The sequence below is a fragment of the Gracilinanus agilis genome, chromosome 5 (assembly GCF_016433145.1).
Source record: "Gracilinanus agilis isolate LMUSP501 chromosome 5, AgileGrace, whole genome shotgun sequence".
In the NCBI taxonomy this organism is placed as follows: Eukaryota; Metazoa; Chordata; class Mammalia; order Didelphimorphia; family Didelphidae; genus Gracilinanus; species Gracilinanus agilis.
The window spans coordinates 123,618,621-123,644,901 of record NC_058134.1 but is presented as its reverse complement, the minus strand read 5'-3'; the positions used below and the strand labels follow the sequence as shown (position 1 = coordinate 123,644,901).

Sequence of the window (26,281 nt, the reverse complement as noted above, 5' to 3'; positions counted from 1 at the left end):
AAAGCTCTCAGCATGCCGAGACCGCCATCTTATCCGACAGCCGGAAGAGTCCGGTGGAGAAAGGGGTCCGGAAAAAAGCGCGGAACAAAGAAAACTGTTCCGGCGAGGCCTGAGCTGGCTCCTAGGCCCGCCGCGAGGGGGCGCTGGCCTGAAAACCGGTGTCAGGAGCAGCCGCGGCCCTAGCCTCTCTGGTCCGTCCCAGTGTTTGCGCCCTCTGTTGGATTGGAGCTTTTTTGCAACTCGGTTGTTCATCTCTTGGAACCTAGTTGTCGATTTCCTGACTTGTGTATATTTACAACTCCGTAGTCCGAGGATGCCTTGTGCCAACTGCTCACCCAATCCTGCTCATGGGAAGAGCTAGATTGAACTTTAAAGGTCAAAACTCCCTTTCCTTCCCCCATTTTAAAGGTGAAACTGAAGCCCAGAGAGACCCAGAGAAGGCAAGTGGCATAGCTCGGGTTCGATCTTGTGTCCTCTGACGCCCAAATTCAGGAAATTTTCACCTGCACCACGCTCCTTCCTTTCTGCTCCAAACCTGCCTTGCTTGCTACAAAGACACCCTCTCCTCCATCAAGGGTCTTCTCTTCCCCTCTTCCCATTTTAGAGAAGGAAACTGAGGCTTGGAGTAGAAGTGACTTTGCCACCGGTCACAAAGGGAGTAAGCAGCACTAATAGGATTCAAAATAGAAAAATAACCTTGAATTCTGCAGCATTTATTTGCACTGGAATATTAAGAAATCTTCAAGTCAAGTGAAGTGAGCTTCTAGAACAGGAAAACACTGTACATAGCAATATCAATATGGCAAAATTTAACTGTGAATGGCAACTACTGTGCAGATGCCTGCATTGTTACCAAGAGACTCATGATGAAAAAGGCAAAGGCACAATCAAATGTGATGGACTTTTCTACCAGTAGTAATGCAATGACAAGGACAATCCAGAGGAACTTAAAGAACAGCTATCCACATCCAGAGAAAGAACTGCGGGAGCAGAAACAGCAGAAGAAAAATATATGATGGACCATATAGTGCGACAGGGATGTAGTTAGGGTTTTTATGTTAAAGATTCCCTCTACTGCAAATATGAATGGCATGGAAATAGATTTTGAACAATGATACATGTATAAATCAGTGGAACTGTTTGTCAGCTTCCCCAGGGGGGAGGAGAAAAGGGGAGATCATGAATCATGGAACCATGGAAAAATATTCTAAATAAAAACTTTTTTAAAAAAAGGAAAAGAAAAAGGCATACAAGGAACTCTGAATGCAGATGCAAGCATTCCATTTTTCACTTTATTTCTTCATGAATTTTTTCTTGTATGTGCAATATGTGTCTTCTTTCACAACAAAACAAACATAGAAATATGGATTGACTGATAGCACGTGTATAATTTATATTGCTTGCCAATCTGAGGGTTGGAAGGGAAGGAGAGAATTTGGATCACAAAATATAAGAAAATAAATGTTAAAAATTGTTTCTATATGCCATCAGGGAAGAAAGTAGAATTAAAAAAAATTAAGATATCTGTAAATCCTTTCTGTTTCAATAGTGTTTACTTTTCTTTTTAAGTTGCCTGAGGCTGCATGTTATGGTGAATAGAGCTTTGGACTAGTAGAGAAGAGTTGAATTCAAACCCTACTTCAGATGCTGTGATACCCTCGGCAAATAACTTAACTCTTCAGTACCTCCAAGTCACTCTTTAAGACTGGAAATTACAGAGATGGTACCAACCTGCATTAGGGTTAGGGTTAGGAAAGATTCATATCCATGGAGGAAGATCCATATCCATGGCTCACAATCTCACAGTGGCAATATTTGGGGGAAGTATGTAATAAATTGAAAGATAATTGACTGAAGAAACTGAGGTTAAAAATCCTATCTCATATATTTATTCCCTGTTATGATTAAAATTATCCTAAGATGCTGATTTTGGGGTAAGAATACGAGTTTGTTGATTGCATCAGATTTTTTTTTGAGTAAGCCAGCATCATAACCAATAATGTGACAGAGGTCTCCATGGTTGTTTCTCATGACCAGGGATGGCCCTGACGGAGAGGGGCAGCTTAATAAATAGGGTTTTAGAAGCTCTTTCAGCCCCTTCCTTGAACATCCTAAGACATCTTTAATTGAATAGCTAATTAGGAGGTGGTCCATCCAACTATGTATCCCTCTACATCAAGGGAAACATGGACACAGAAAAAGAACCCTTGACCACTTTACTTATTAACTAAATTCTATTAAAGAAGAAGAAGAAGAAGAAGAAGAAGAAGAAGAAGAAGAAGAAGAAGAAGAAGAAGAAGAAGAAGAAGAAGAAGAAGAAGAAGAAGAAGAAGAAGAAGAAGAAGAAGAAGAAGAAGAAGAAGAAGAAGAAGAAGAAGAAGAAGAAGAAGAAGAAGAAGAAGAAGAAGAAGAAGAAGAAGAAGAAGAAGAAGAAGAAGAAGAAGAAGAAGAAGAAGAAGAAGAAGAAGAAGAAGAAGAAGAAGAAGAAGAAGAAGAAGAAGAAGAAGAAGAAGAAGAAGAAGAAGAAGAAGAAGAAGAAGAAGAAGAAGAAGAAGAAGAAGAAGAAGAAGAAGAAGAAGAAGAAGAAGAAGAAGAAGAAGAAGAAGAAGAAGAAGAAGAAGAAGAAGAAGAAGAAGAAGAAGAAGAAGAAGAAGAAGAAGAAGAAGAAGAAGAAGAAGAAGAAGAAGAAGAAGAAGAAGAAGAAGAAGAAGAAGAAGAAGAAGAAGAAGAAGAAGAAGAAGAAGAAGAAGATTCCTGGGGATTCCTAAGGAGAAAGAAAATGCAAAGAGCAGCAGACTGGATGTGACCCAGATCCTAGGCACTGGAATACACAGTAGTTCTGTCTAATATACAAGAATTCATACAGTATATGAAAGATAAATTCTAACTTATCTCTGTAACCTTGGGCAAGTCAACTTCCCACCACCACAATCATCAGTAAAATGATAGGATTGGGCTAAATAACCTCTAACGTCTCTTTCAAATTAAGTCTGTGATCACTCTCCTAATCACATATTTTCAGGTTGTCTGGCTATTGATAGGACTCTGAACCAAAGTATGTTTGTTTGTTTGTTTTGTTTTTACATCCCCTATTGTCTTCCAATATATATATATATATATATATATATATATATCCCCTTCCCTGTTCCTTTTATCAAAAAAAGAAAACAGTTCAGGAAAAATAATGGCATTCAACATTATATGTAGTATATTATATGTATACTCATAGTCCCCTCTTCTGCAAAGAAGGAAGGAAGATGTATTAAACCAAAGTATTTAAAATATAGTAAAAGCAAACCTCCCAGCTTCTGTAAAAAAGAGGGGGTTGAATTAGAGAAAAGGTTCTTAACCTTTTTTATGTAAGGTTCCCCTTAGCAGTATAGTGAAGCCTATGAACTCTTCCAAAAAGTATATTTAAATGCACAAAAGAAAATACAGAAGTTTACAAAAGGAAATGGATATGTGGAAATACAGTTATCAAAATATATTTTTTAAAACAAGTACACTAATCTGAAGGTTAAGAATCCCTGGCTTAGATCATCTCTAAGGTCCTGCCAGTTCTAAATCTATGAACCTATGCCCAAACCTCTATTCAGATGGCATTATTCAGAGAATGGCATGTGAAGTGTAAAACAGATGTTTACACTAATCATCATAATCACAATCAGAATAAAAAGAGATGTATATCAGACACAGACTTGAGTCAGATAAAGAAGATGGTGTTAACTGGAGAGATTCTGTGTGCATAAGAAATACACACACACACAAACACACTCACACACACATATAGCCTCCAACACTGAATGAATAAATGAAGCATTTATTAAACTCTTAATATAAACAAAGCATTGGGCTAAGCACTGGAGGAACAAAATAGAAAATACTGTCCCTGCTCTCCAGGAGCTCACATTCCAATGAGGAAGATAACCCTTATAGAAGCCAGATGGAAAGTCCCTTGATCTTAAGGGGGCCACAGCAAAGCAGATGTTAATACCTCTTCTTTAATGTTAGGTCCATTGATAAAGTCACATAAAATCCTAAGGAATGTAAAAACAACAGCTATCCATACAAACAAAGTATTTAGTTCAGAATCTCCTAAGTAGCCAGAAAGCTTGCAGATGGTGAACCATTAGACAGTACCAAGGCAACTGGATGGCTCCAATTGATAGGAGCACTGGATCTGGAGTTAGGAAGTCCTGAGTTCAAATCCGATCTCAGACACCTAGTAGCTGTGTAACCAAGTAACATAGCCTCTGTTTTCTCAGTTTCACCAATTGTAAAATGGGGATAATAACAGTACTATGTAAGTAGAATTTTGTACCCTTGGACTTCATCTCCCAGAATTCCTTTCCTCTCTCCCCCACATTGCATCCTCCCATTTTGTTTATAAGTTGGCTGTAACCCCACCTTTTTGCACTCTTCTCTCACGACAGCGGCTAGGTTAGCTCCCTCTTTACTCTAGTTTTTATTTTCCTTTACTTCAAGTTATTATTAGTAAATCTTATTAAATGTAATACTTGGAGATATTGTATATTAATTTTTAAGCTTACAGTACCTACTCTGTAGAGCTGTCATGAGGGTTATATGAATTAATATTTGTAAAGCACTTGGTAAATAAACATTTATATAGCATTCACCAGGTGTCATATAAATGTTTATTTCCTTTCTCATCAAGCACCTTAATCTCAGGAACTTTTCCAGGTCTTCAGGAGCCATAGTAACTTCAGAGGCAGTTACCAGACTGTATGTCCCCCAGGACATGGGTGAGGGCACTAGACTGGGATATGTGACCTCATTTCTATAGGATACTTGCTTCCCCAGATCATGGCTCTGAGGCATGGGCTAGGAGCAGGGTTGGTGGTCTGGGTATGGTTCCACTTAAGGGCTCCAGTGCCTATCTGCTTGTTGGTGGAGCCTGGTGATGAATGGAAGATGGGCCACTTTCCACAATGATTTCACCTCTCAGTGATGTCTGTGGGAGCTGTGTTGAAAGCAGGTCTGGTGGTTTGCAAGTTAAAGCGAATCCCAAAGCTCTTGGATTCAAGATCCTGGACAGACCCTATAAGGGTCTGAGAGGAGATGGTGGGAGAAATGGTAGACTTCTGAAACCCAAACCTTCCTCTAGTCCCAAATGCCTTGAAAAAAAAAGACCAGAGTCTGGCCTGGAAAGATGGTTATGAGTTGGCATGTTCTCTGTACCCTGTGCACAACCCTATGAAGTCACCATCTTACTTGCTTGCCTCCTCTTCAAAGGACATTGCAGTGCTGTCCATCAGAGGGCAGTAGCCACCCACAGTATAGTACTGTGGGCACCCAGACACTGATACCTCATAGCTGATTCTCCCCATCTTCCCTGAGTCAAGCAGAGGACAGCCAAGCTCTCCATCTCCACACTGAGAGTCTCTTGCTCAGCCTCAGCCTTCCCCTGCTGCTTCAGATCTGGCAGGGCGAGAGGCTCCTTCAGTTGAGAATATTCCCTCATCAATCTCCTCGGGACCCATGCAGGGTATTTTTATTAAATAGCAGCAGTAGTGGTACCCCGGCCCCACACCAGTTCTCATCAGGCTGCCAGGGGAAATAAACGGTGAGCGAACTCCCCATCCATCACCATGTAGGAGCTGAAGGGGCTGGCAGAGACTTCGCAGTCATCATCTTCCAAAGTCAAAATCCTCTATCTAGTCCCCTTTGGAAACCTAGGCTGGTTTGACCTACTTCTATTTGGGGCCAAAGAGTCCGGTTGGAACACAAATCAGGCACTCCCTGGAGAAGCAACTTTGGGCAAGAAGTTGGGAATGTGGCCCAAGGGTGAGGTTAGGAAGAACAAAGCATCTCTGCTTCTTGATGGGGATAAAGAAGTTAGAGGGATTCTTGCTTAGGTGACACCCAAAAAATGGGTGGAAAGATTTGAGGTTCATGGATCTTACATTGGAAGGGACTTCAGAGGTCATCTAGTCCAAACTCTTCATTTTTCAGATGAATAAACTGAGGCCCAGAGAAATTAACTAACTTGTCCAAATCAGTGCCACACTGTATTGTGCCCCCAACCTAGAATAACCCCCGCCTCTATCACCATCCCCATCCATCACCTTATTCCAGAGGTCCTTAACGTTTTTTTGCATCACAAACCCCTTCTCAGAACAAAATATTCAAAGTAAAATAACCAATTATATTGAAATGATTATCAAGATTTTTTAAAAATAAGTTAAGAGGGGGCAGCTGGGTAGCTCAGTGGAGTGAGAGTCAGGCCTAGAGACAGGAGGTCCTAGGTTCAAACCCGGCCTCAGCCACTTCCCAGCTGTGTGACCCTGGGCAAGTCACTTGACCCCCATTGCCCACCCTTACCAATCTTCCACCTATGAGACAATACACCGAAGTACAAGGGTTAAAAAAATAATAAGTTAAGAACTCCTGACTCATGACTAGGACATGGGCATTCTTTATTAAATTTTTTGGAGATTATAAACTCTTTGAGGGCATGGGCCTTGTTTTTCTCATCTTTGTATCTCATTCAGCATCTCTAGAGGATGCTTGATACTATTTTTTTTAACTCTTACCTTCTGTCTTAGAATCAATACTGTGTATTGGTTCCAAGGCTGAAAAGTAAGAGCTAGACAATGGGGGTTAAGTGACTTGCCCAGGGTCACACAGCTAGGAAGTGTTCTAAGGCCAAATTTGAACCTAGGATCTCCCATCTCTAGGCCTGACTCTCAATCCACTGAGCTACCCACCTGTCCCCAAAGCTTGATACTTTTTTTTATCTTTACCTTCTGTCTTTTTAAATTTTTTTCTAAATCCTTACCTTAAGTATCAGTTCCAAGGCAGAGCAATAAGGGCTGGGAAATCTGGGTTAAGTAACTTGCCCAGAGTCATACAACTAAGAAGTTTTTAAGGTCAGCTTTGAACCCAGGAACTCCTGTCTCCCTACCTCCTTTCTTAAGTATCAATTTTGAGTCAGAAGAGTAGCAAGAGCTAGCAGGATCAAGTCACACAACTAGGAAGTGTCTGAGGACAGATTTGAACCCAGGTCCTCCAGACTCTAGACTTGGTGCTCTATCCACTATATTACCTAGTTGTCCCTAAGGGATTCTTGACAATAGGTGTTTGATAAATACTGGTGGAAGTGAAATTGTGTGTAAGAGAGAGAAAAGAGCAAGAGGGAGAGAATTCCTGGAGTGAGGCACTTCCTTGAAAAAAGTAATGAATGCTCAAACATCCATGCATTGGAATACTCTGTGCAAGAGGACTGACCAAGATAAGGGCAGGGAAGAGGCCAGAGAGGAGGAACTGAGAGCTGGAAGAGAAGAGGAAGGCCGGCCAGAGAAGGCAGGGACTTGGGCAGGGAAGGGAAGGAGATCAGGGAAGCTTTCCAGAACAATCTTCTCTTAATCAAAAGCAGCTGAAACAAGATGGCAGCCAGCCCTGCTCAGCCTCTGCTGCACTCTGGCGGATCCCAGGCTGGGCAGCTTTCTGGGTCCCAGGCCAAAGGAAAGAGGTAACAGAATGTCTGAGCCAAGCCCTCAGTGATGGAGCAGCCGTGGCCCTCACTCCCCACTTCTCCATCCTTATCCCCCTCTGACGTCTCTGTAGCCCATCATCCCCAGCACAGCTGCCCTGCATTCATCCCCCTCCTGACACCTCCCACAGAGGGAACCAGGCCAGAGCTCTGCACCCCCCTTGTTCAAGGCCTGGGCTCTTTAATCTCATTCCCCTACTTTGGAGAGGTTTTCTTTTCTCCCTTCTTCCCCTCCCTTCTCCCCCTTCTTTTCCTGCAGGCTTGGAAGAGGAGGAGACCTTGGAGAGGTTTTATTCCTCCTCCAAGCCTACAGGGAGGAAAATTATTTGAATCCCCCTGACCCCATCCCCTATCAATGCCCCCTATAAGGCAGTCCTTGGTCTTAACTAAACAGAGAAACATCTGTGCCATGTGCCCATGCCTTTCTGCTAGATTTGAGGCTGAAGCATTCATTCAGGGGCATCACTAGATTTTTAGATCTTTCTACAGGCTGATCCACAATTCTAATGTCATCAAGATCAACCCTATTTACACTGCACCAAAGAGACAAGTCAAAATACTCCTGCTACTGGGTTCCAGCAAGGTACCAGACGTACATGGCTGCAAAACCTGGAGAGAAAGTGTAGTGTGCCCAGCAGTTGCGTACTTTTATGCCTCCGTGTCCCTTGGTCTTATGACTTCTGACCCATCGGTGAATCAGAAAGAAAGCTAAGAGGGAGAATAATGTTGGCTCTGAGAGACAGGAAGAGAAATGTCCTCAGGACCCCCAAATATATCTGCAGGGGAGAAGGGAAAATGTCTCCACATTGGTGCTTGGGTCACTGCTGGCTTAAAAAGGACATAAAGAGGGAACAGTTGGGTGGCTCAGTGTTGGAAAGCCAGCCCTAGAGATGGGAAGTCCTGGGTTCAAATCTGGTCTCACATACTTCCTAGCTGTGTGACCCTGGGCAAGTCACTTGACCCCCATTGCCTAGCCCTTATTGCTCAACTGGCTCAGAACCAATACACAGAAGGTAAAGATTCAAACATATCTCTTTGTGAGAGTCACGTATTTTTGTCCATACATGACTGTGCACTAGTTGCAATATGGCATAATACAAAGAAGAGAGAGCTCATTTGAAGTCCCACCTCCAGGTGAATATATGACTATGGGGAAGTTGCTTAATCTCAGTGAGTCTCAGTTTCCTCATCTGTAAAATAAGGATAACATCACCTCATAGGAGGCCTGTGAGGCTCAAATGATAAAGAAACAGACCTTCAAGACCCAGGAAAATGCCAGCCGTTGTTAGGGGAAAAAAGCAGGCTGGCCATGAGACAAGGGTGAGACATGATGGGTGAATAGTTCTCTTGGGGCCTTCATCTTGTCAGGAGAAATCAAGGAAGGTCCCTTGGATTCAGAGCAGAGACTTTATGGGAGCCTCATGAAGAAAGGACCGTCAAGGATAAGTCGCCAACTGTATAATTCAGGAAGGTTGAGGGAGGGAAGCAGAGGAACTTCCTAGCCAAGGCTGCCTTCACAAATTAGAATATTCTTCACAGGGGATCCCAGTTCAAACCTGTCAAGCCCTCTGGGGATGCCTGTGTATCTGTCTTTTCCTATTCTCAGAATGCTTTTCAGTGTAGATTGTCAGAACTTCTCAGGATTCAGCGAGCTCCTATTTAGTGCAACCCAATATTAAACAAGGATGCAGGGGCAGCTCGGTGGCTCAGTGGATTGAGCGCCAGGCTTGGAGATGGGTGGTCCTAGGATCAAATGAGACCTCAGACATTTATTTCCTAGCTGTGTGACCCTGGCAAGTCCCTTAGTCCCAAACATCTAGCCCTTACCCCTCTTCTGCCTTGGAATGGATAATCAGTATCCGATCTAAGACAAAAGGAAAGGCTTATGTGTGTGTGTGTGTGTGTTTTTTTTAATGCTGCTGGTACCCAGGAAGGATGCCCATTGCCTCCTAGAATTGTGTTTCTGTCCCACCTCTCAGTCCCCATGTAGACTGAGGTCAGGTCCAGGACATAACTCGTAGCCACCTTTCTCTTCTCACCAGATAGGAGCATCCCTTCTGCCACCCACACTCCCCTCCACCCCACCTTCACGCCTCTCCCGATTGATCAGATGTGCCTCTTCAGAAAATATTTTATTGATAAATTAACTCTAAAAGTAGCCCCTCTCCTCCTGGCCCCTGGATGGGCCAATGGAAGGAAGGGCAGGAAGGAGGCGGGACCCATGTCACACACACACAGGCTATGGGATCCCCGGGAAGGCAGAAGTGGGGGTAAAAACTGACACAGGGGTTCTGAGAGAGCAGCCCCCACCACCACCAGATGTACCACCCTGGGGGGAAGCCAGGGTTGTCAAAAGGAATGGAGCACCTTGGAACTTTATTGCTGGTGAATCCAAGGAGGGTGGAACTCTGCCAGGCTTTGAGCGCCCATAGGATGGGCACGAGGCATCGGTGCCCAGGGCTGCAGAGGGGAGGCCATTCTGGTGCCTTCCTCGGAGAGGCCCCATCCGTGGTAATAAGCCCCGACCCACTCATCCCCAGGGGAGGGAAGAGACCGGGGAAGGGGTGCCGGAGCCAGGCAGGATGAGGGGGAGGTTACAGTGTACAGGTCATGGGCAGTGCAGTGCCCGGAGGGACAGGGCAGGAAGAGGACCGTGAAGGCACTGCCCGGCCGCTCACAGGTCGATGGTCTCGCTGCTGACGCTGAGCTCGTCAATCTGTCGGCAGGCGTCCAGGAACTGCTCCTGGAGCAGGGCTTCGTCCTTGGTCAGCTCTGGCCTTTCTGGAGAGTTACAGGAGGGCAGGGACAGAGCCCTGTAGCACCCAGGGGCGGGGGGACTGGAGCTATTCCCTGAAGGTTGAGGGGCACTACAGATCCCTGCCAAAGAAGATCGAGGGGGCTTTTCTGGGCTGGAGCAAAGCAGCATGGATGAGCTGTCCCTGGAGAGTCCGTACAGAGAGCCCGAGGAGGCACTGCTGCCCACCAGCCAGGCCCCCGGGGAGGGAAGCACAGGGGCTGGGGAGCTTGGGTCTCCCCCGTTGACCCCATTTGTTCCCGTCCCTGAACTCTCCTCGCTGGAGGTAGTTCCGGAGAGGCTGGGCCCTGGCAGGGTCTCCCTAAAGACAGGACCCTGGAAAAAGCTGGGGGTGATCAGGACTTCGCTGCAGAGGGCTTCTGCAATGCTCCGGTGCAGGTCGATGGGGGACGGGGGGCAGAAGTCCACGGTGCAGTCACTGCCGGTGCCCGGGGAGGAAGTGGCCGACGGGGCTGTGTGGGCAGCCGCCCCCTCCATGCCCAGGTGGCCGCCCCCCGGGAGGAGAAGGTCAGGGCCCGGCCCGGCCAGGGCACACAGAGGCAACAGCTCAGCCTCGCCCTGCTCCATGGCGCTTCCTGGGGGCAACTTGTCTTGGGGCCCGGGGCCCCAGCCGGACGGCAGCAGGGGGGCCCCGTGGCCCGGGGACAAGCGGAACAGCTTGGCCCAGCATCTCTGGGAGAGACGGGGGCTACAGAGCGCCGGGTAGAGCCCCAGCAAGGCTAACGGCAACGCCACGCCGACCTCACCCAGCCGCACGCCCAGCTGGAAGGCCCACCAGGGCCAGGGCCCTGCCAGGCCAAGCTGACCGCCGTAGCCCAGAGTGTAGAGTACCAGGTACCCCTGGAGGCCCCCGCTCAGCAGCCCGAAGGCCCCCGCCACGGGCGCCGTCCGTGCCGCCCGCTGCCACGACTGCGGCAGGGCGAAGGGACCCCGGCTCGGGGGCGTGGGCGTCAGGCCCTTGAGCCCAGGACCGCCCAGAGGGACCCCTGGCCGCCGCCGGCTGCTCCGGCAGGACAGAGCCAGCAAGAGTCCTGAGAAAAGGGATGCCAGGAGGGCAGCGAGGCCCCGGGAGGCCAGCAGGAGGGGGAGAAGCGGCCTCGAGACGGCTCCGGCCAGAGTGGCCCCGGCGGACAGGCCCAGCAGCAGGAGAAGCAGGGTGGCCAGGCCCCCTGGACAGCGGGGAGGGTGGGGGCGGGCCAGCAGCAGGCAGGCCAGCCCCAGGCAGGCCGCCAGGCAGGGCAGCGACAAGTCGTGCAGCAGCAGCCGGACCAGGCCGGGCAGCCTCTCTCTGTGCCCGTAGGCGTCGTAGAAGAGGGGAAAGGCCCGGGCGGCCCCCGCTGAAAGCAGGAGCAGATTGAGCAGGGCCAAGCATGGGGCTCCTGGTGGGCAGCGCCAGGGCAGCAGGGCCAGACTCAGCAGAGCCAACAAGGCCACCAGCCCAAAGAGCGCGCCCACCCCGTACACATGAGCCTCCCAGGCCAGCCCCCAGCGGGCACGGGCAGAGGCCCAGTCGGCCTCTAAGTTCAGAAAAAAGGGGGGCCACGGAGCCGCTGGAGGAGGATCCTCAGGTTCGGGCAGGTCTGGGGGGCCACAGGCCTCCGCCCCACACTCTGGCTGTGCCGATGAGCTCCTCAGGCTGGTCGGAGAAGGGTCGCTGGGCATGGGAGTGACATCTATACACACAGAGACAGATAATTAGGAAAGCTGCCATGCTGCCCCCTCCAGCTTAGGCATCCCCCTACCCATGGCTAGGACAGACAGAATCTGTCCATCCTTCCAGGACTGTTCCTTTCCTGCCCGTGAAATGCCTGCTGCCCGGGCAATCAAACCATCAAGCATTTGTTAACTCCTACGTGCCAGGCACTGTGCTGTCACAGATACAACACCAGAAAGCGCCCCGTGCTCCCAGAAAGCCCGCATTCAAGCTCCTCCTTCCAGACTTTTAGCCTTGCTGGCCCACAGGGACCACCAAGGTTCAGGGGGCTCTTTCTCATGGAGCTTCACATGTTAGAGAGGGAAGAGGCTGGTGAGGATCCCAGAAAGCTCATCGTTGTGGGACCAGAAGGGATCTGAAGCCTGAGGAAATTAAATCACTAGGGTGAAATCCAGACAGAAACAGGGGCCACTAACCCGAAATAAAGACCTCTGTGGGCCATGTATCTTGTATTAAAATACCTATATTCTGTTGTATTTCTATTTTGTTGTTTTTGTCATTGTTGTTCAGCCATTTCAGCCACATCCAACTCTTTTGGGTCCAATTGGGGGCTTTTTGGTAAAAATACTGGAGTGGTTTGTCATTTTCTTCTCCATCTTATTTTACAGATGAGGAAACTGAGGCCAACAGGGCTAAATGACTTGCCCAGAACTGCATACACTAGTAAGTATCTGAGACTGAATTTGAACCCAAATCTTCTTGCCTCAGGCTTGGTGCTCTCTCCATGTGATAGTCACCTATTTTACTGAATATTTACATTTATATCACATTAAATATTTACCCACATATATTTTAAACTCTTACCTTCTGCCTTTAAAATAGATATTAAGGGGGCAACTAGGTGGCTCAGTGGAAAGAGAACCAGACCTAGAGAACAGAGATCTTGGGTTCAAATTTGGCCTCAGATACTTTTCACTGTGGGATTTGACCTGAATTAAGTGAACAAGTCACTTAACCCCTATTGCCTAGCCCTTACCTTTCTTCTGCCATAATTATATTTATAATATATCTATATAGAATATATAATAAACAATAAATATATATATACATATATATATAAGTTCTTCTGTCATTCCAAATAAGAAAGTGAGGGTGAAAAAAAGAGAGAGAGAGAATCAATACAAAATACAGGGGAGTCCCATACTCTAAAAGAAAGTAGAGACTATCTATTTTTCATCGGAGGTTCATACCTTCAAAGCCTGAAGCAAACTTTCCCCTGCCCTTCCCCCCAATGTTCCAATTTCCCAAGAAAGCTCCCCCCTTTCCCCACCTTCCCCATTCCTTGCAAGCCTGGAATGGAGAGACATTTCCCCTCCTCCAGCCTCGGGATAAGACCGGGGGCTCTCCTCATTGGCGTTGGCCATCCACTGAGCTGCCGGCCATCCAAGGGTCCCACCAGGTCTTCCTGAAGAGGACAGAAAGCTAATGACCCAGCACTGTACAGGCTTTCAGGGAAGGCTAACATGGTAGGGCCATTTCTTTTACAGAGGCAGACACTGAGGTAAAGACTCCTCTCTGGCCCCAGTCTGATTCCTCCAGGAGGAGGATGGGGAAGGAATCAGAGTCCGAGTCCCCAGTCTCCTCCAAACTGACAAAGCCTCTCCTCAGCCCCCCAGCTTGTGTTCCCAGTTCCAAGTCCCAATCCTTGGGAGGTGGGAATAGGGGATAAGCATTAGTCTGATGCCTGCTACGTGCCAAGGCTTTAAACCAGGAATACATAGGTTTGTTGGTGTGACTGTGGGCAGGTCACTTAACCTTTGAGTGCCGGACACAACCCTCTTAGAGAAGGTACCAGTCTGCTTTTGGGGACAGAGTTCCTTCAGGGGGGAGTTCTCTACACCAGTGAAATCCCAGGAGGAAGCAGAGATGCTTTGTGTTTGAGAAGAGGCAGAAAGAGAGATTCTTGCAGCTCAGTGGGGCCACTGGAACCTGTGACCAGCCATCAGCCCAGCAGGCTCAGCTGTAGCGAGGTCAGACAAGATGAGGGATGGGGCACTCTGGGAAGGAAGTGTGGGATAGACAGGAGGCAGCTGTGGAGGGGGACGAACAGGGGGAGGCGTGCCGTGGCTACCAGACTGATGACACCGATAGCCTGGCCGAGCCACAATTAGATAATTAAGAAAAACGCCAAGAATACATGGTGGGCTGCTCTAGGAAGGGCTCTTGGGACACACTCAGTCTGAGGGGCGGTCAGGGGAAGGACAGGGAAAGCAGGGGCCTGAGAAAGAACCTAGAGAAGGAAGAAGGGGGGAAACTGGAGAGGCGGAGAGAGTCAGAAGGAAGGTGATTAGGTCAGGGGGGAAATGAGAGAGCAGGACAGATGGGGAGGAGAGAAGAACCCAGGGGTCAGGAGGCCTGAGAGCTAGAGACAAGAAGGGCAAATACACACGATTCAATCCCAGCTGCACGATGGAGGCTGAGGGTCTTCTAGGACCTGCCCTCCCTCTCTATTTAATCCCATTTCCTCAATCACTCCCCTTTTCGACCCTCCACCACCTATAGGTCACGTCTTAAGTCTATGAAATGTCAACTATTCATCACCCGGTGGCACAATCAGTAGCTTATGGCTTTGCTGCTCCTTCACGTTCCGGGCTAGTGTTTTGTTTCACTGAAGGCTGCTTTTGAAAAGAGAGGTTTACAGGGACCCCCAGAAAGGTGCAGGAGGCAGGAGGATGCCTCCTGGGTTGGGGCTCAGGGAATTGGGGCTAGAACTCTGGCTCTGCCATTTACTCCCTGTGAGACTTGGGAAGAGTCACTGAACCTCAGTCCCCGTCTCTGTAAAATGAGAGGATTGGTTGGCCCCGATGGCCTCCGAAGTCTCTTCAAGTCCTAAAGCTCCCATCTCATGATCCTAATGAACAGCAGGAAGAAGTGTGGACACAGGATGGGGCTTTACAGAACTCAGCAAATACCATTTGGATGCGCTTAACGGTCTCTGATGAAGGCAGCAGGACCTAGTGAATAAATAAGCCGTTAGCTAAAGAACTGAAAGGAGCCAGACACAGAACTTGGTTTTTCTAACTGAAAAAAAGGACGTTGGACTAGGTAACCTTCAAGGTCACATCTAGCTGGAGAGCAATTATCCTCATTAGCATAATGAATAAACATGAACACAATGCTGCCAGTTCCACAATTTGGATATGCTAGCAGACCTTAATGAAGATTGCCCTTAACTAGTGAACAAATAAGGCAGAGGTGCTCTGAGCCTGGCACATAGTAGGCTGCTTATTCATTGATTACCTGAGAACTTAAAAGATACCTGAGACATGACCTATTCGGTTACCTCATCGTAAAATGAAGGGATCATAGATTTAGAGTTAAAAGGAATTTGAAGATTTTAAGAGGAATAAAAGATGGCCTCTCCATCTATGGAGATATCTGTCTGATTCTCTCTCTCTCCCCCTCTCCCTCTGTCCCTCTCCCTTTCTCTCCTCTCCCTCCCCTCTCTTTCTTACTCCCTCCCTCTCTCTCTCTCTCCCTCTCCCTTTCTCCTTCTCCCTCTCTTGTTCTCTCTTTCTCCCTCCCTCCCTCCCCTTCCTTCCCCACTCTCCCTCCCCCTCTTTTTCTCTCTCCTTCTTACTCCCTCTCTCTATCCTTCTTACTCCCTCACTCTCTCTCCCTCTCTCTCGCTCTTTCCCTCTCTCTCTCTCCCTCTCTTGTTCTCTTTCTCTTTCCTTCCCCCTCTTTCTCTATCTCTCTGTCTCCCTCCCTCTCTCTCTGTCTCTCTTTTTATTTCTCTCTCGGTTTCTCTCTCACTCCATCCCTTCCAGCTTTTTACCTATGACCTTCTGATCCTAATTTACTGATCAGCAAGATTAATTGGTTATTATTAGTTATTAGTTGTGTACCACTCTTCATAACCCCATTTGGAGTTTTCTTGGCAAAGATCCTGGAGTGGCTTGCCATTTCCTTCTCCAGTTCATTTAACAGATGAGGGAATTGAGGTAGACAGGATTATGTGACTTGGTCAGGGTCACACAGCTAGTTAGTATCTCAGACTGGATTTGAACTCTGATATTCCTGACTCCAGGCTCAGCAGTATCTACTGAGCAACCTAGCCTCCCTTATTAAACATTAGCCAGGAAATATTCTCTCTCTCTCTCTCTCTCTCTCTCTCTCTCTCTCTCTCTCTCTCTCTCTTTCCCCCCTCCCTACCTTCCTCCTTCCCATTCTTCAGTCTCTTCTTGCCTTTCTATATAATCCAGTCCTTCTATAGCACTTTCTTTGGGACACCATCCCCAGTCTATTTTGTAGCATCCTCAGTAATAATGCAAATGAGTGATAATTACACACATTTTTATAGGGTCTTTGAGTTTACATAGCACTTTCCCTAAACAACACTGAAAGTTAAGTTTTAAGGAAACTATATGGAAATACAGGGAAGAAACCCTAAAACCCCACCCTTCTCAATCTTTTTTCCTTTTCCTTTCTTTCCCCTGCTCCTATCTGTTAAGTAATCTTGTTTTCCTGGCCATGCACTCATGGCCAGGCAGCTGGACAAGAACTAACCCTCCTCCTGGCATGGGACATAAGGTAATTCAAGAAACCCACCTAGGTGGCAAAGACCCTATTCTTTTCTCCCATCCCCAACTTCCCTATGATGTCCTGGGAAACCAGGCTTACCTGAGAGCTCTAGTTCCTGCCCTGAACCACCCCCCAACATCATTCAGCATCTTCTCTCCCTTCATTAGCATAGCCAAATGCATCCTTTTCCAAAGACTTGTCCCCATCCCATTCTTCACCATCACCAACAACCCTTTATAGAATGAGAAAGGCACCAGATTTGGAACAAGAAGGCCCAACCCCGAAGATCCCTGACTCTGCTCTTCCCAGCTATTTTATCTGGAATAAATCATTTGACTCATCTGAATCTCATTTCTTTCATTTGTATAATAGGGATAAAAATACTGCTTGTTGCAACGAAAGCACCTGACAGCCCTAAAATTATGGAATTCTATTACATTGAAAATCATTGTAGGTTGACCTCAGAGGGTTGTTGGGAAGTTCCAATGATAAGAATAACCAATATTTATAAAGTTTGCCAAGTGCTATACAAACATTATCTCATTTAATCCTTACAAAAACCCTTTGAGGTACATGCTACAGGTAGTATTAGTTTTGTTTTACAGATGGGTAAACTGAGACTCAGAGAGGTTAAGTAATTTGCTCATGATCACATAAAATGTACATGGCAAGGACAGCTGGTGTCTCAGTAAATAGAGAGCCAAGTCTGGAAATGGGAGGACCTGAGTTCAATTCAGACACATCCTAGCTGTGTGACCCTGGGCAAGTCACTTAATCCCCATTGATGAGCCCTTATTCCTTTTTCTGCTTTGGAACCAATATGCCGTATTGATTCTAAGACAGAAGATAAGGGTTGGGAAAAAAGAGCTATCCAAATGGCAGCAGGCACAATGCCAGTTGTATCCAACATCATGCCCTAGCTCCTGTCCATTCCCCCCACAATGCACATCCATGGGGAGGGAACCCCTGCAAACTCAGAAGCATTAAAGAACACTAGCATAGCTCAACAGAGGGGAAGGAGGGAGAAATTATTGCATAAAAGATTCCACTTGGCAAGCTCAACCTCCACAGCTGTTCCAGGGCTCCAAATTCAAGTGATCAACATCACTCAACACCCACTTGGTGCCTGGCATTGTGCTCAGTATTGTTGATGTGTGTGTGCACATGCTTGCAGTGGGGGTGTTAAAAAGGAGAGAAAACTCCATTTCTGCCCTCACAGAAGAGATGTAACTTTTTTTAAAACTCTTACCTTCCGTCTTAGAATCAATACTAAATGTTGGATGCAAGGCAGAAGTGCAGTAAGAGCTAGGCAATTGGGACTAAGTGACTTGCCCAGGATCACAGAGCAAGGAAGTATCTGAGTCCAGATTTGAACCCAAGACCTCTAGACACTAAGCCTGCCCTATTCACTGAGCCACCTAACTGCCCCATAGATGTAATGTTAGTGTTAATCTCTAAGGCATCTCCTCTCCAAGATTCAGTTTCCCCTGCTTGGAACACCTCAAAGATTCTGGCCTTTTCCCCCATCGTTCCTGGTAAAGGAGTCCCACTTGAGCCATTCCCATTGCCTTGGTCAAGACTCATTGACCTTTCCAGAAGGGGCCACTGACCCAGGGAAACAGGAAGAGAAGAAACTAGCTTCCCTAGTCCCCCAGCAAGGAGGGAGGAGGAAGAGGAGAAGCCTCCAACTAAATCGAGCCACACCGCCTCTGCCTGTCCAGAATCATTAGGTCTTTCTCAGTCAAGGCTGTCACCTGGGCTGACAGGCTGCCAACCAGCATCCTCTGGAGCCATCTCCCACCCTGAGGGCCACAGATACCTTCTTGACACCTTCAGGAGGGGCTCCTCCTTCCCATACAGATAGCCCAGGAAGGTGCCATCAACAAGCACCTCACCTGGGCAGATTTCTGGGATGGACCAGAGAAGGAAACACAAGCACCAGGATTCACTCGGTGCCACACCAAGCTTCGGCTCCCACTCCCTTGGGCAGGGGCTAGGGAGTGACAACCACCTCCCCGGCTTGACTGTCCATCCCCAAGACGGTTTTAAGAAGAATTCTCAATGATAATACATGTGAAAGCCAATGGAATTGCTTGTTGGCTCTGGGAGGGGGCAGGAAAAGGGGAGGGAAAGAACATGAATCATGTAACCATTGGAACATACTTAAAAAATAAACAAACAAGCAAGCAAATAAATACAAATAAGTATTCTCAAAACAGAGCTGAGACTGGTTGGCATCTCCATGCCCATTGCCAGCCCCTCAAAGGAAATGAGGGTTGAGTCTCCAGAACGCCTCCAAGGAAAGGAACAATCTCTCATTCATATTGGGAGCAGCACCCAACTTATTCCCCTGCATATTAGTCATTTGGAGGGTTTCAAATCCCGGCTAAAATCTTCCCTTCTAAGAGAAGCTTTCCTCACTCCCTACCCCCTCCATGTGAGTGCGCTGGTTATCTCTGGCTAATCTTGTATATATCTTATTTGTACGTGGTCTTTGGAAAAAAAAAAAAAAAACCTTTACCTTCCATCTCAGAATCAATACTGAGTGCCTGCCCTTTGATCCAGCCATACCATTGTTGGGGTTGTACCCAAAAGAGATCGTAAACAGACTTGTACGAAAATATTTATAGCTGTGCTTTTTGTGGTGGCAAAAAACTGGAAAAGGAGGGGATGTCCTTCAATTGGGGAATGGCTGAACAAACTGTGGTATATGCTGGTGATGGAATACTATTGTGCTAAAAGGAATAATAAACTGGAGGAATTCCAGGTGAACTGGAAAGACCTCCAGGAACTGATGCAGAGCGAAAGGAGCAGAGCCAGAAGAACGTTGTACACAGAGACTGATATACTGTGGTAAAATCAAATGTAATGGGCTCCTGTACCAGCAGCAATGCAATGACACAAGACAGCTCTGAAGGATTTATGGTAAAGATGCTACCCACATTCAGAGGAAGGACTGCAGGAGAGGAAACATATAAGAAAAACAACTGCTTGAACACATGGGTTGAGGTGGACATGATTGGGGATGTAGACTCGAAACTACCACACCAATGCAACTATCAACAAATTGGAAATAGGTCTTGATCAATGACACATATTAAAACCAGTGGAAATGTGCATCGGCCATGGGTGGAGGGAGTGCGGGGGGTCAAGGGGAAAGTAGGAGCATGAATCATGTAACCATGTTAAAAATGAATATTAATAAATGTTAAAAAAATTAAAAAAAGACAATACTGAGTAAAGGTTCCAAGCAGAAGAGAAGTAAGGGCTAGGCAATGGGGGTTAAATGACTGGCTCAGGGTCACACAGTGAGGAAATAAGTGTCTGAAGCCAGATTTGAACCCAGGAGTTCCCTGTCTCCAGGCCTGGCTCTCAATCCACCAAGCCACCTAGCTGTCCTTTGGAGTTTTCTTGTTAAAGATATGGGAATGGTTTGCCATTTCCTTCTCCAGCTCATTTTACTGATAAGGAAACTGAGGCCAATAGGATTAAGTGACTTGTGCAGGGTCATCACCTGGCACATGAAGGCACTTTAATAAATACTTATTATTATTAGTCAGTTGACTAATTGACAAATCAGGACACATACTGTGCACGTTGCACAGACCTTGGCTACAATTCAACAAGCAATAAAGGAATACTTTGACCCAAGTCCAACCATGAGAAGCTCCCACCCTTGAAACCCCAGCCTAGGTCTCGTTTGATTGTGAATAAGAAGGGAGAAGGGACCATGGCCATCAAGGGTCTTCTGAAGGTCTCCACTCATGGGCACACATAGAATTCTCTCCTGCTCCAAGTCTACATTCTTGTGTCTCTCCCCTGTGGGGCCAAGCTCTGTCTGCCCCTGCCAGGCTGTCATGTCAGATGCCACCGAGAAAGAAGACTACAGCATAGACAGGAGAGAGCCGTGGCAGCCAGGAAGAATGTGGAGGGCAGAGAGGAGATGGAGGGAACCTCGGGCTCTTCATCTGAGGGAGGAGGGCTCTCTAGGTCCTCTCACAGAGCCTACCAGGCTCTGGGTCTCAGGTGCCTGATAATATATCAAAGGTCCATGACTTTATTGGCATAGAAACCCCTTCCACCACTGCAGGTCTCAAATCTCTCTAATTTACTAGATAAGTCAGAGAAAGGTGTCTAGATCTGAGATAGGTTGTCACTCATCTGGTATAAAGCAGTTAGGAGCCCAAGAATGCCGCAGTGGGTAGAGATGGGAATTGGAGTCAGGAAGACCAGATTTCATGTGCTCCCAGAAGAGATCCTTCTCCCAGCCTCAGATGTCTTCCTATTTTAAATCTGGGATCCCAGGATCTCATAGCTAGGAAACCTCAGAGGCAGAGCTTGAACTCGGGTCTTATGGATTCCAAGACCAGCATCTGCCCATTAAGGCTTCCTGACTCATCCGCCTTTAGCACAGGAACCTCTTCTTATGTGTTTGTTGAATTTGTTGAATCAGCCAGTGTTGGTGGAAGGCAAGAAGAGAGAGGGGAATGGAGCAGCTGTGGGAATAACTAATGGAGGAAATCTTAGCTGCCTGCTCAACTTGTCATGTTGTATATTTATTTGCCTCCTGGTATCAGTCTTATTTTTTAAACCCTTACCTTCTGTCTTGGAATCAGTTCTGTGTATTGGTTCCAAGGAGGATGAGCAATAAGGGCTAGGCAATGGGGGTTAAGGGACTCCCTCAGGGTGACACAGGTAGGATGTATGTGGGGCCAGATTTGAACCCAGGACCTCTGGTCTCCAAGTCTGGCTTTCAATCCACTAAACCACCTAGCTTCGTCCTGATGGTATCAGTATTACACTAGGTGATGAAGTGAATAGAATTCTGGGCCAGGAGTCAAGACGACCATAGTACAACGCTACTCTTTAGCTGTGTGACCCTGGGCAAATAACTTAACCCTTTTGGGCTCAGTTTCCTCATCTGTAAAATAATCTGGAGAACTTCTGAGGGATTTATGGTAAAGAACGCTACCCACATTCAGAGGAAGAACTACAGGAGAAGAAACACCTAAGAATAACAACTGCTTGAACGCATGGGTTGGGGTGGACATGATTGGGGATGTAGACTCGAAACAACCACACAAATGCAACTATCAACAATTTGGAAATAGGTCTTGATCAATGACACATGTTAAAATCTGTGGAAATGTGCGTCGGCCATGGGTGGGGGAAGAGCGGGAGGGGGGGGTGAAGGGGAAAGTAAGAGCATGAATCATGTAACCATGTTAAAAATGAATATTAAAAAATTTAAAAAAATAATCTGGAGAAGGAAATGGCAAACCAGTCCAGTACTTTGCCAAGAAAACCAAAAATGGGATCACAAAAAAAAAAGTCATGACTGAAATGACTTAACAACAATCAGTCTTAAACTAGAAATTCCTGATGATTAGGAACTGTCTATATGACATTCTAGAGCACTTGGTACAACAGCAAAGTAAGGAATCATAAATTCTCTTCCATTCAAACGAAAGCTCCTTGAGGGCAGAAATAGTTTGGACCATTCCTTGGGTCTCCCAGTTTAGCACAGTGCCCAGCATACAGAAGTATTTAAAGTTGTCTTGATAGCTATTTGGAGGAGGAGGAGAAGGAGATGACAGCAAGCTCTCACCTGGAGGTTCAGTCCCCACTGAACCATCACTTTGGGGGGAGTCTGGGCCCACAGTGCTGCTTGTGAGGTTAGCCTCCAAAGGCTCCAGCTGGGAGGACAGAGTAGTGCCAAAGAAGCCTGAAAAGAGAACAGGAGTCCCTGAGCCTATGCCCCGATTGCCCACCCTGACTCTCCCCACTCCCCTCTTATGGGCATGCTTAAAGAAGGTTTAGTGAGAGAACCCTCAAAGCCCACAAGACGTTAACTAGACATTCTCTAGCCTGATCTCTTCATTTAAAAATGAGAAAACTGTGGCACCAACGGGACACAAAACCACACAAAGAACTCAGGCCAGAATATTGGCATTTTGACTTGACTTTCCACCTACAGCCCACCCATCACAGATGCTTTCTCCACTCCACAATTCCTAAGTCATCGTGGAGGTGGGTTTGGGTGGTGTGCAGGGGAGGGCATATCCATGAGTGAGTTAATGGGGTGAAAGACAGAAACAATGCATAGATAGGGTCTACACCAGCCCTTTAGTAAATAACCCATACCCCACTGGCTGAGACAAGCAACTCATTTCAGATTTCAGTCTAGAAGGCTGGGAAGGAGTTGGATCTATGAAGGCAGAGCTCCCCTCCTGTAACCTAGTGCTAGGGTTGCCCACCAATGGTTCCTATATCCTGTCTCTGGAGCCCTCTTGGCTAGAAAGCTGGTACTCACCAAAGGGACCCAGTCGGCCTGCTATCTCTGCGAGACTGGCCCGAAGGCTAGGCAGCAAAGGCAGCATCTTCTGCCCAAGAGTGGGTGCTGCCCCTGCTCTCAGTGCCACATCAAACTTCAGCTCCAATTCACTCTTGTGGGGCCATGGAGTGCCGGGAGGAGGAGCTGTGGCCTGGAACATGGTGTCCAGGGATAGTGTGCCCAGGAGAGGGAGCCCATCTCTGGGCCCAGGATCAGGAGAGGTAGATTGCAAAGGCAGAGTGGCAGTGCTGGCAATGGCACTGCCCTCAGCAGACCCCCACTCTGGGGAACTCATTGACAGTTCAGGGATAGTGTCAGTTCTCAGCCCACCGCCCACATCATCAGGCTCCTGGTCCAGAACTTGGATTCGAGGCTGGGTCTCTGTGGCAAGTCCTCCCCAGGCAGATCCAGGCCCCCGAACATGAAACTTAAAGTTGAGCCCCAGGTTGAGAGATAGCATGGAAGCCTCGCTCTGAGGACGTGGGGCCAAGGTGGTAATAAAAGCACCAGGGACTGGGGAGCCAGGCTGGGGGGCCACAGGAGCACCCAAGAGGGCCCAGCAAATCAGCCCCACCCAGCCCTGCCCAGCCATGGCCCCTACCCTTGACACCAGGAGAACACCTCACCTCGAGAAAGAGAAGCACTGTCCTTCTGTCTGTCCTAAAGAGAGGACAGATGCCCCAGTTAGCCCTGATTGCCAAGGAAATGCTTCATCCTCCCCTCTCCCAGGGACAGATGCATAGGGAGGGGGAGGGGTGCACTTCTGACTCAAGAAAAAGGCACAGGGAGAGTAAGATCCTATAGAGAAGGCAGAGGTCTCTGGCCCCTGGAAGGGAGATGCTCTCCTGGCTCCTCTCCCATTGCCCCCTTCTCTCTGCAGCTAGCTTGGTGATCTGCACATAGTAGTCACTTGATAAATGTCTATTGAATGAATGAACCTCTCTCATTCAATGTCCCAGCCTTCTGTGACTCTGACCAGCATCCCCAGATCTGGGGTTGTGTGTCCTAAATGCTGCAGTGCACATCCCTATGGCCCCATCAATCCCTCCAGTGCTTCCTTCTACCCCTTCCACCATTACCTAAATCAGCCCTTTCTCCCCCTGGCCCCGTTCTAGCCCACTCAGATTCATACAGGGCACTGGGGGCTTCCAGGCATCTCTCTGTCTCATCCCAACCCACCCATCTTGAAGGACTAGTTACTGACCCCAAATCAGGACATTGGCCCTTTAGCCTGGCTGAGCCCCCGGGGCACAAAGGAGACAGCTAGAACCTGGGGGAGGAGAGCAAAAGACGAAAGAGGACCCAATTAGATGGGTAGGGCACTGGGAGACAGAATGGGTGAGGGGACTTCCAGATTCCAGCAGATGCCTCTCCTAGCACAGGAAGTCCACTCCTGACTCTAGCTCTAGCTCCTTCCTGCTTCTTTCTCTATTTATACCGCCCCCCTGCCCCCCCCCCACTGAGGATTTTCTGATTCTTTCCCTGCAGGAAGGGGGAGCTGTATTTTCCATTTTGGGGCTGTGAAAGGCCCCAAGCTCCTGGCTCCCCAGGGAAGAAAGCCAAGCAGCCCCAGACTCTTGCCTCCTGCAGCTGATCCCAGACTCATACCAGCGCTGTGGATGGGATCATCAGCCAGCCACATCAGGCTGGGTGGGGGTGGGGGAGAGGAGGTGGGGCCGAGAAAGAAGGGAAGGAGGGTGGCTGAAAGGAATAGGGAGGGAGAAGGATGAGTTCTGGATGCACACATGCACAAACAACCCTCACATCACATGCACACACAGCCACACTGCACACCAGATTACACACCCCCTCCAGACGCCCATGGAGGCAGCACCCCCAATCCCTGCTCTCACACGTTTTCTCCCCCCCGTCCAACTCCTTTACTCAACATGTCCTCACACTAGTAACACCTATGTCTTCACTCCCACACTCCCTCAGAAGTCACACTCCAGCCCAGTCCTACACACCAGCTCGGAGCACACACATGCAGATCCACTCCCCCAAGAGAGGGATGCGCTCCTTTAGCCCCTGTCCGCTCCCACTCCGCTGGATTCTGCCGGGTCCCCTCCTCACCCCCCCCCCCACCCCCGGGGGTCGGTCTCACCTGCAAGTCCCCTCTCACAGGGGGGAGGGAGCAGACTTCTTCCCCCCCCCGTTCTGTTCATCTGGGAAAAGCCCAGAAATATTGAACCCTTTTCCCCTCCCCCCAACCACCATCCCTGGCTACCCTCATCTTCGAGAATGAAAGGTAGAAGGGGGGAATGAATGGGGAGAAAGCCTGCCGGAGGGTCTGCCCTTGAGACATCTCCCTACACACACACACACACACACACACACACACACACACACACACACACACACGCACACGCCCCGCGTGTCCACAGGCGTATCGAGAATCCCCCAGCCTTCCTCTTCCCCAACCCCCGAGGTTCTCCTGGTTCTTCCCCGTCACCCAGTCTCGGGGTCATGGTCATCTCTCATCCTCGAATCCCGGAGCCCCGCATCCCTCAGCCCCAGCCCGAGTCCCAGAGCCGGTTCTCACCGTGCCCAGCCCCAGAGGCTCCGCTGGCTCTCGCTTCCCGCGGGCTCCGCCTCCTGGCTCTGAGCCTCCCGCTCCAGCAAAACCTCCCCGCTCTAGGTCTCGGTCTCTGTCTCTCTCTGATGGTTTTCCCCTCCCCTTCTGCCTCCCTCTCTCCCTCCCTCTCTCTCTGCCTCTCTCTCTGCCTCTCTCCCTCCCGCATCCCCTTCTCCCCCTCCCCTCACCCTCATCAGCTGCCACTGTGAAACCACACACACAACAGCCCAGGAGCCACGCACCCTCAGTCAGTGTGTCACTCAGACAGTCCTACACACAGCTCACACATACACAAGTCACCCTCACTCTCCTGGCCATGCATTATGCAATCAGCCACACACACATGCCGAGGCACGCTGGGCTCCCAGAGCCAATTCCAACACACAATCACACACACTCGAAAAAGAGCAATTGCTCTAGTCACACACACATGCCAAACATAGCCCATTCATAAAGAAGAAGAAACCCTGGGAAATCCCACTCTGCAATGAGAGCAGAGATCCAGTACCCCTGAGCTCTCTTAAACATCTTCTCCCCAGTTCAGCTTTTCTGCCAGTCAGCTCTTCTCTGAGCTCTGCGAGAGGCTGCAGAAACTCTCCTCTCCAAGTGCTGATCTGCTTGGTTTAACTCTATCTATTGGTTGCAAGGGGCAGTTCAAATGAGGGTGAAAGTAGACTGGCGAGGGAGACCCCACTGGAGAGCAGACAGAGATGGACAGCCAAGCAGGTGATCAAGAAAAGAGAAGGGGGGAAGGAAGGAAGGAAGGAAGGAAGGAAGGAAGGAAGGAAGGAAGGAAGGGAGGGAGG

General features: G+C 48.2%; 1 protein-coding gene across 1 annotated transcript; it reads right to left on the bottom strand.

The window, feature by feature from the left end:
• Positions 1–10,187: 10,187 nt before the first annotated feature.
• Positions 10,188–23,492, bottom strand: PRRT4 (proline rich transmembrane protein 4). Its single transcript, XM_044679025.1, has 3 exons — positions 22,880–23,492; positions 22,175–22,291; positions 10,188–12,001 (listed from the first exon to the last, which is right to left on the bottom strand). Exons 1-3 carry the CDS (start codon positions 23,490–23,492, stop codon positions 10,188–10,190), a joined length of 2,544 nt encoding a protein of 847 aa, XP_044534960.1.
• Positions 23,493–26,281: the final 2,789 nt, after the last annotated feature.

Excerpts from the sequence above, each read along its gene's own strand:
- PRRT4 (XM_044679025.1), bottom strand. The coding sequence starts at position 23,492 with ATGGCTGGGCAGGGCTGGGTGGGGCTGATTTGCTGGGCCCTCTTGGGT. Across the intron at positions 22,292-22,879 it reads AGGCCGACTGGGTCCCTTTG|GCTTCTTTGGCACTACTCTG; the intron begins GTGAGTACCAGC and ends TTCTCTTTTCAG. Across the intron at positions 12,002-22,174 it reads AGTGGGGACTGAACCTCCAG|ATGTCACTCCCATGCCCAGC; the intron begins GTGAGAGCTTGC and ends CTGTGTGTATAG.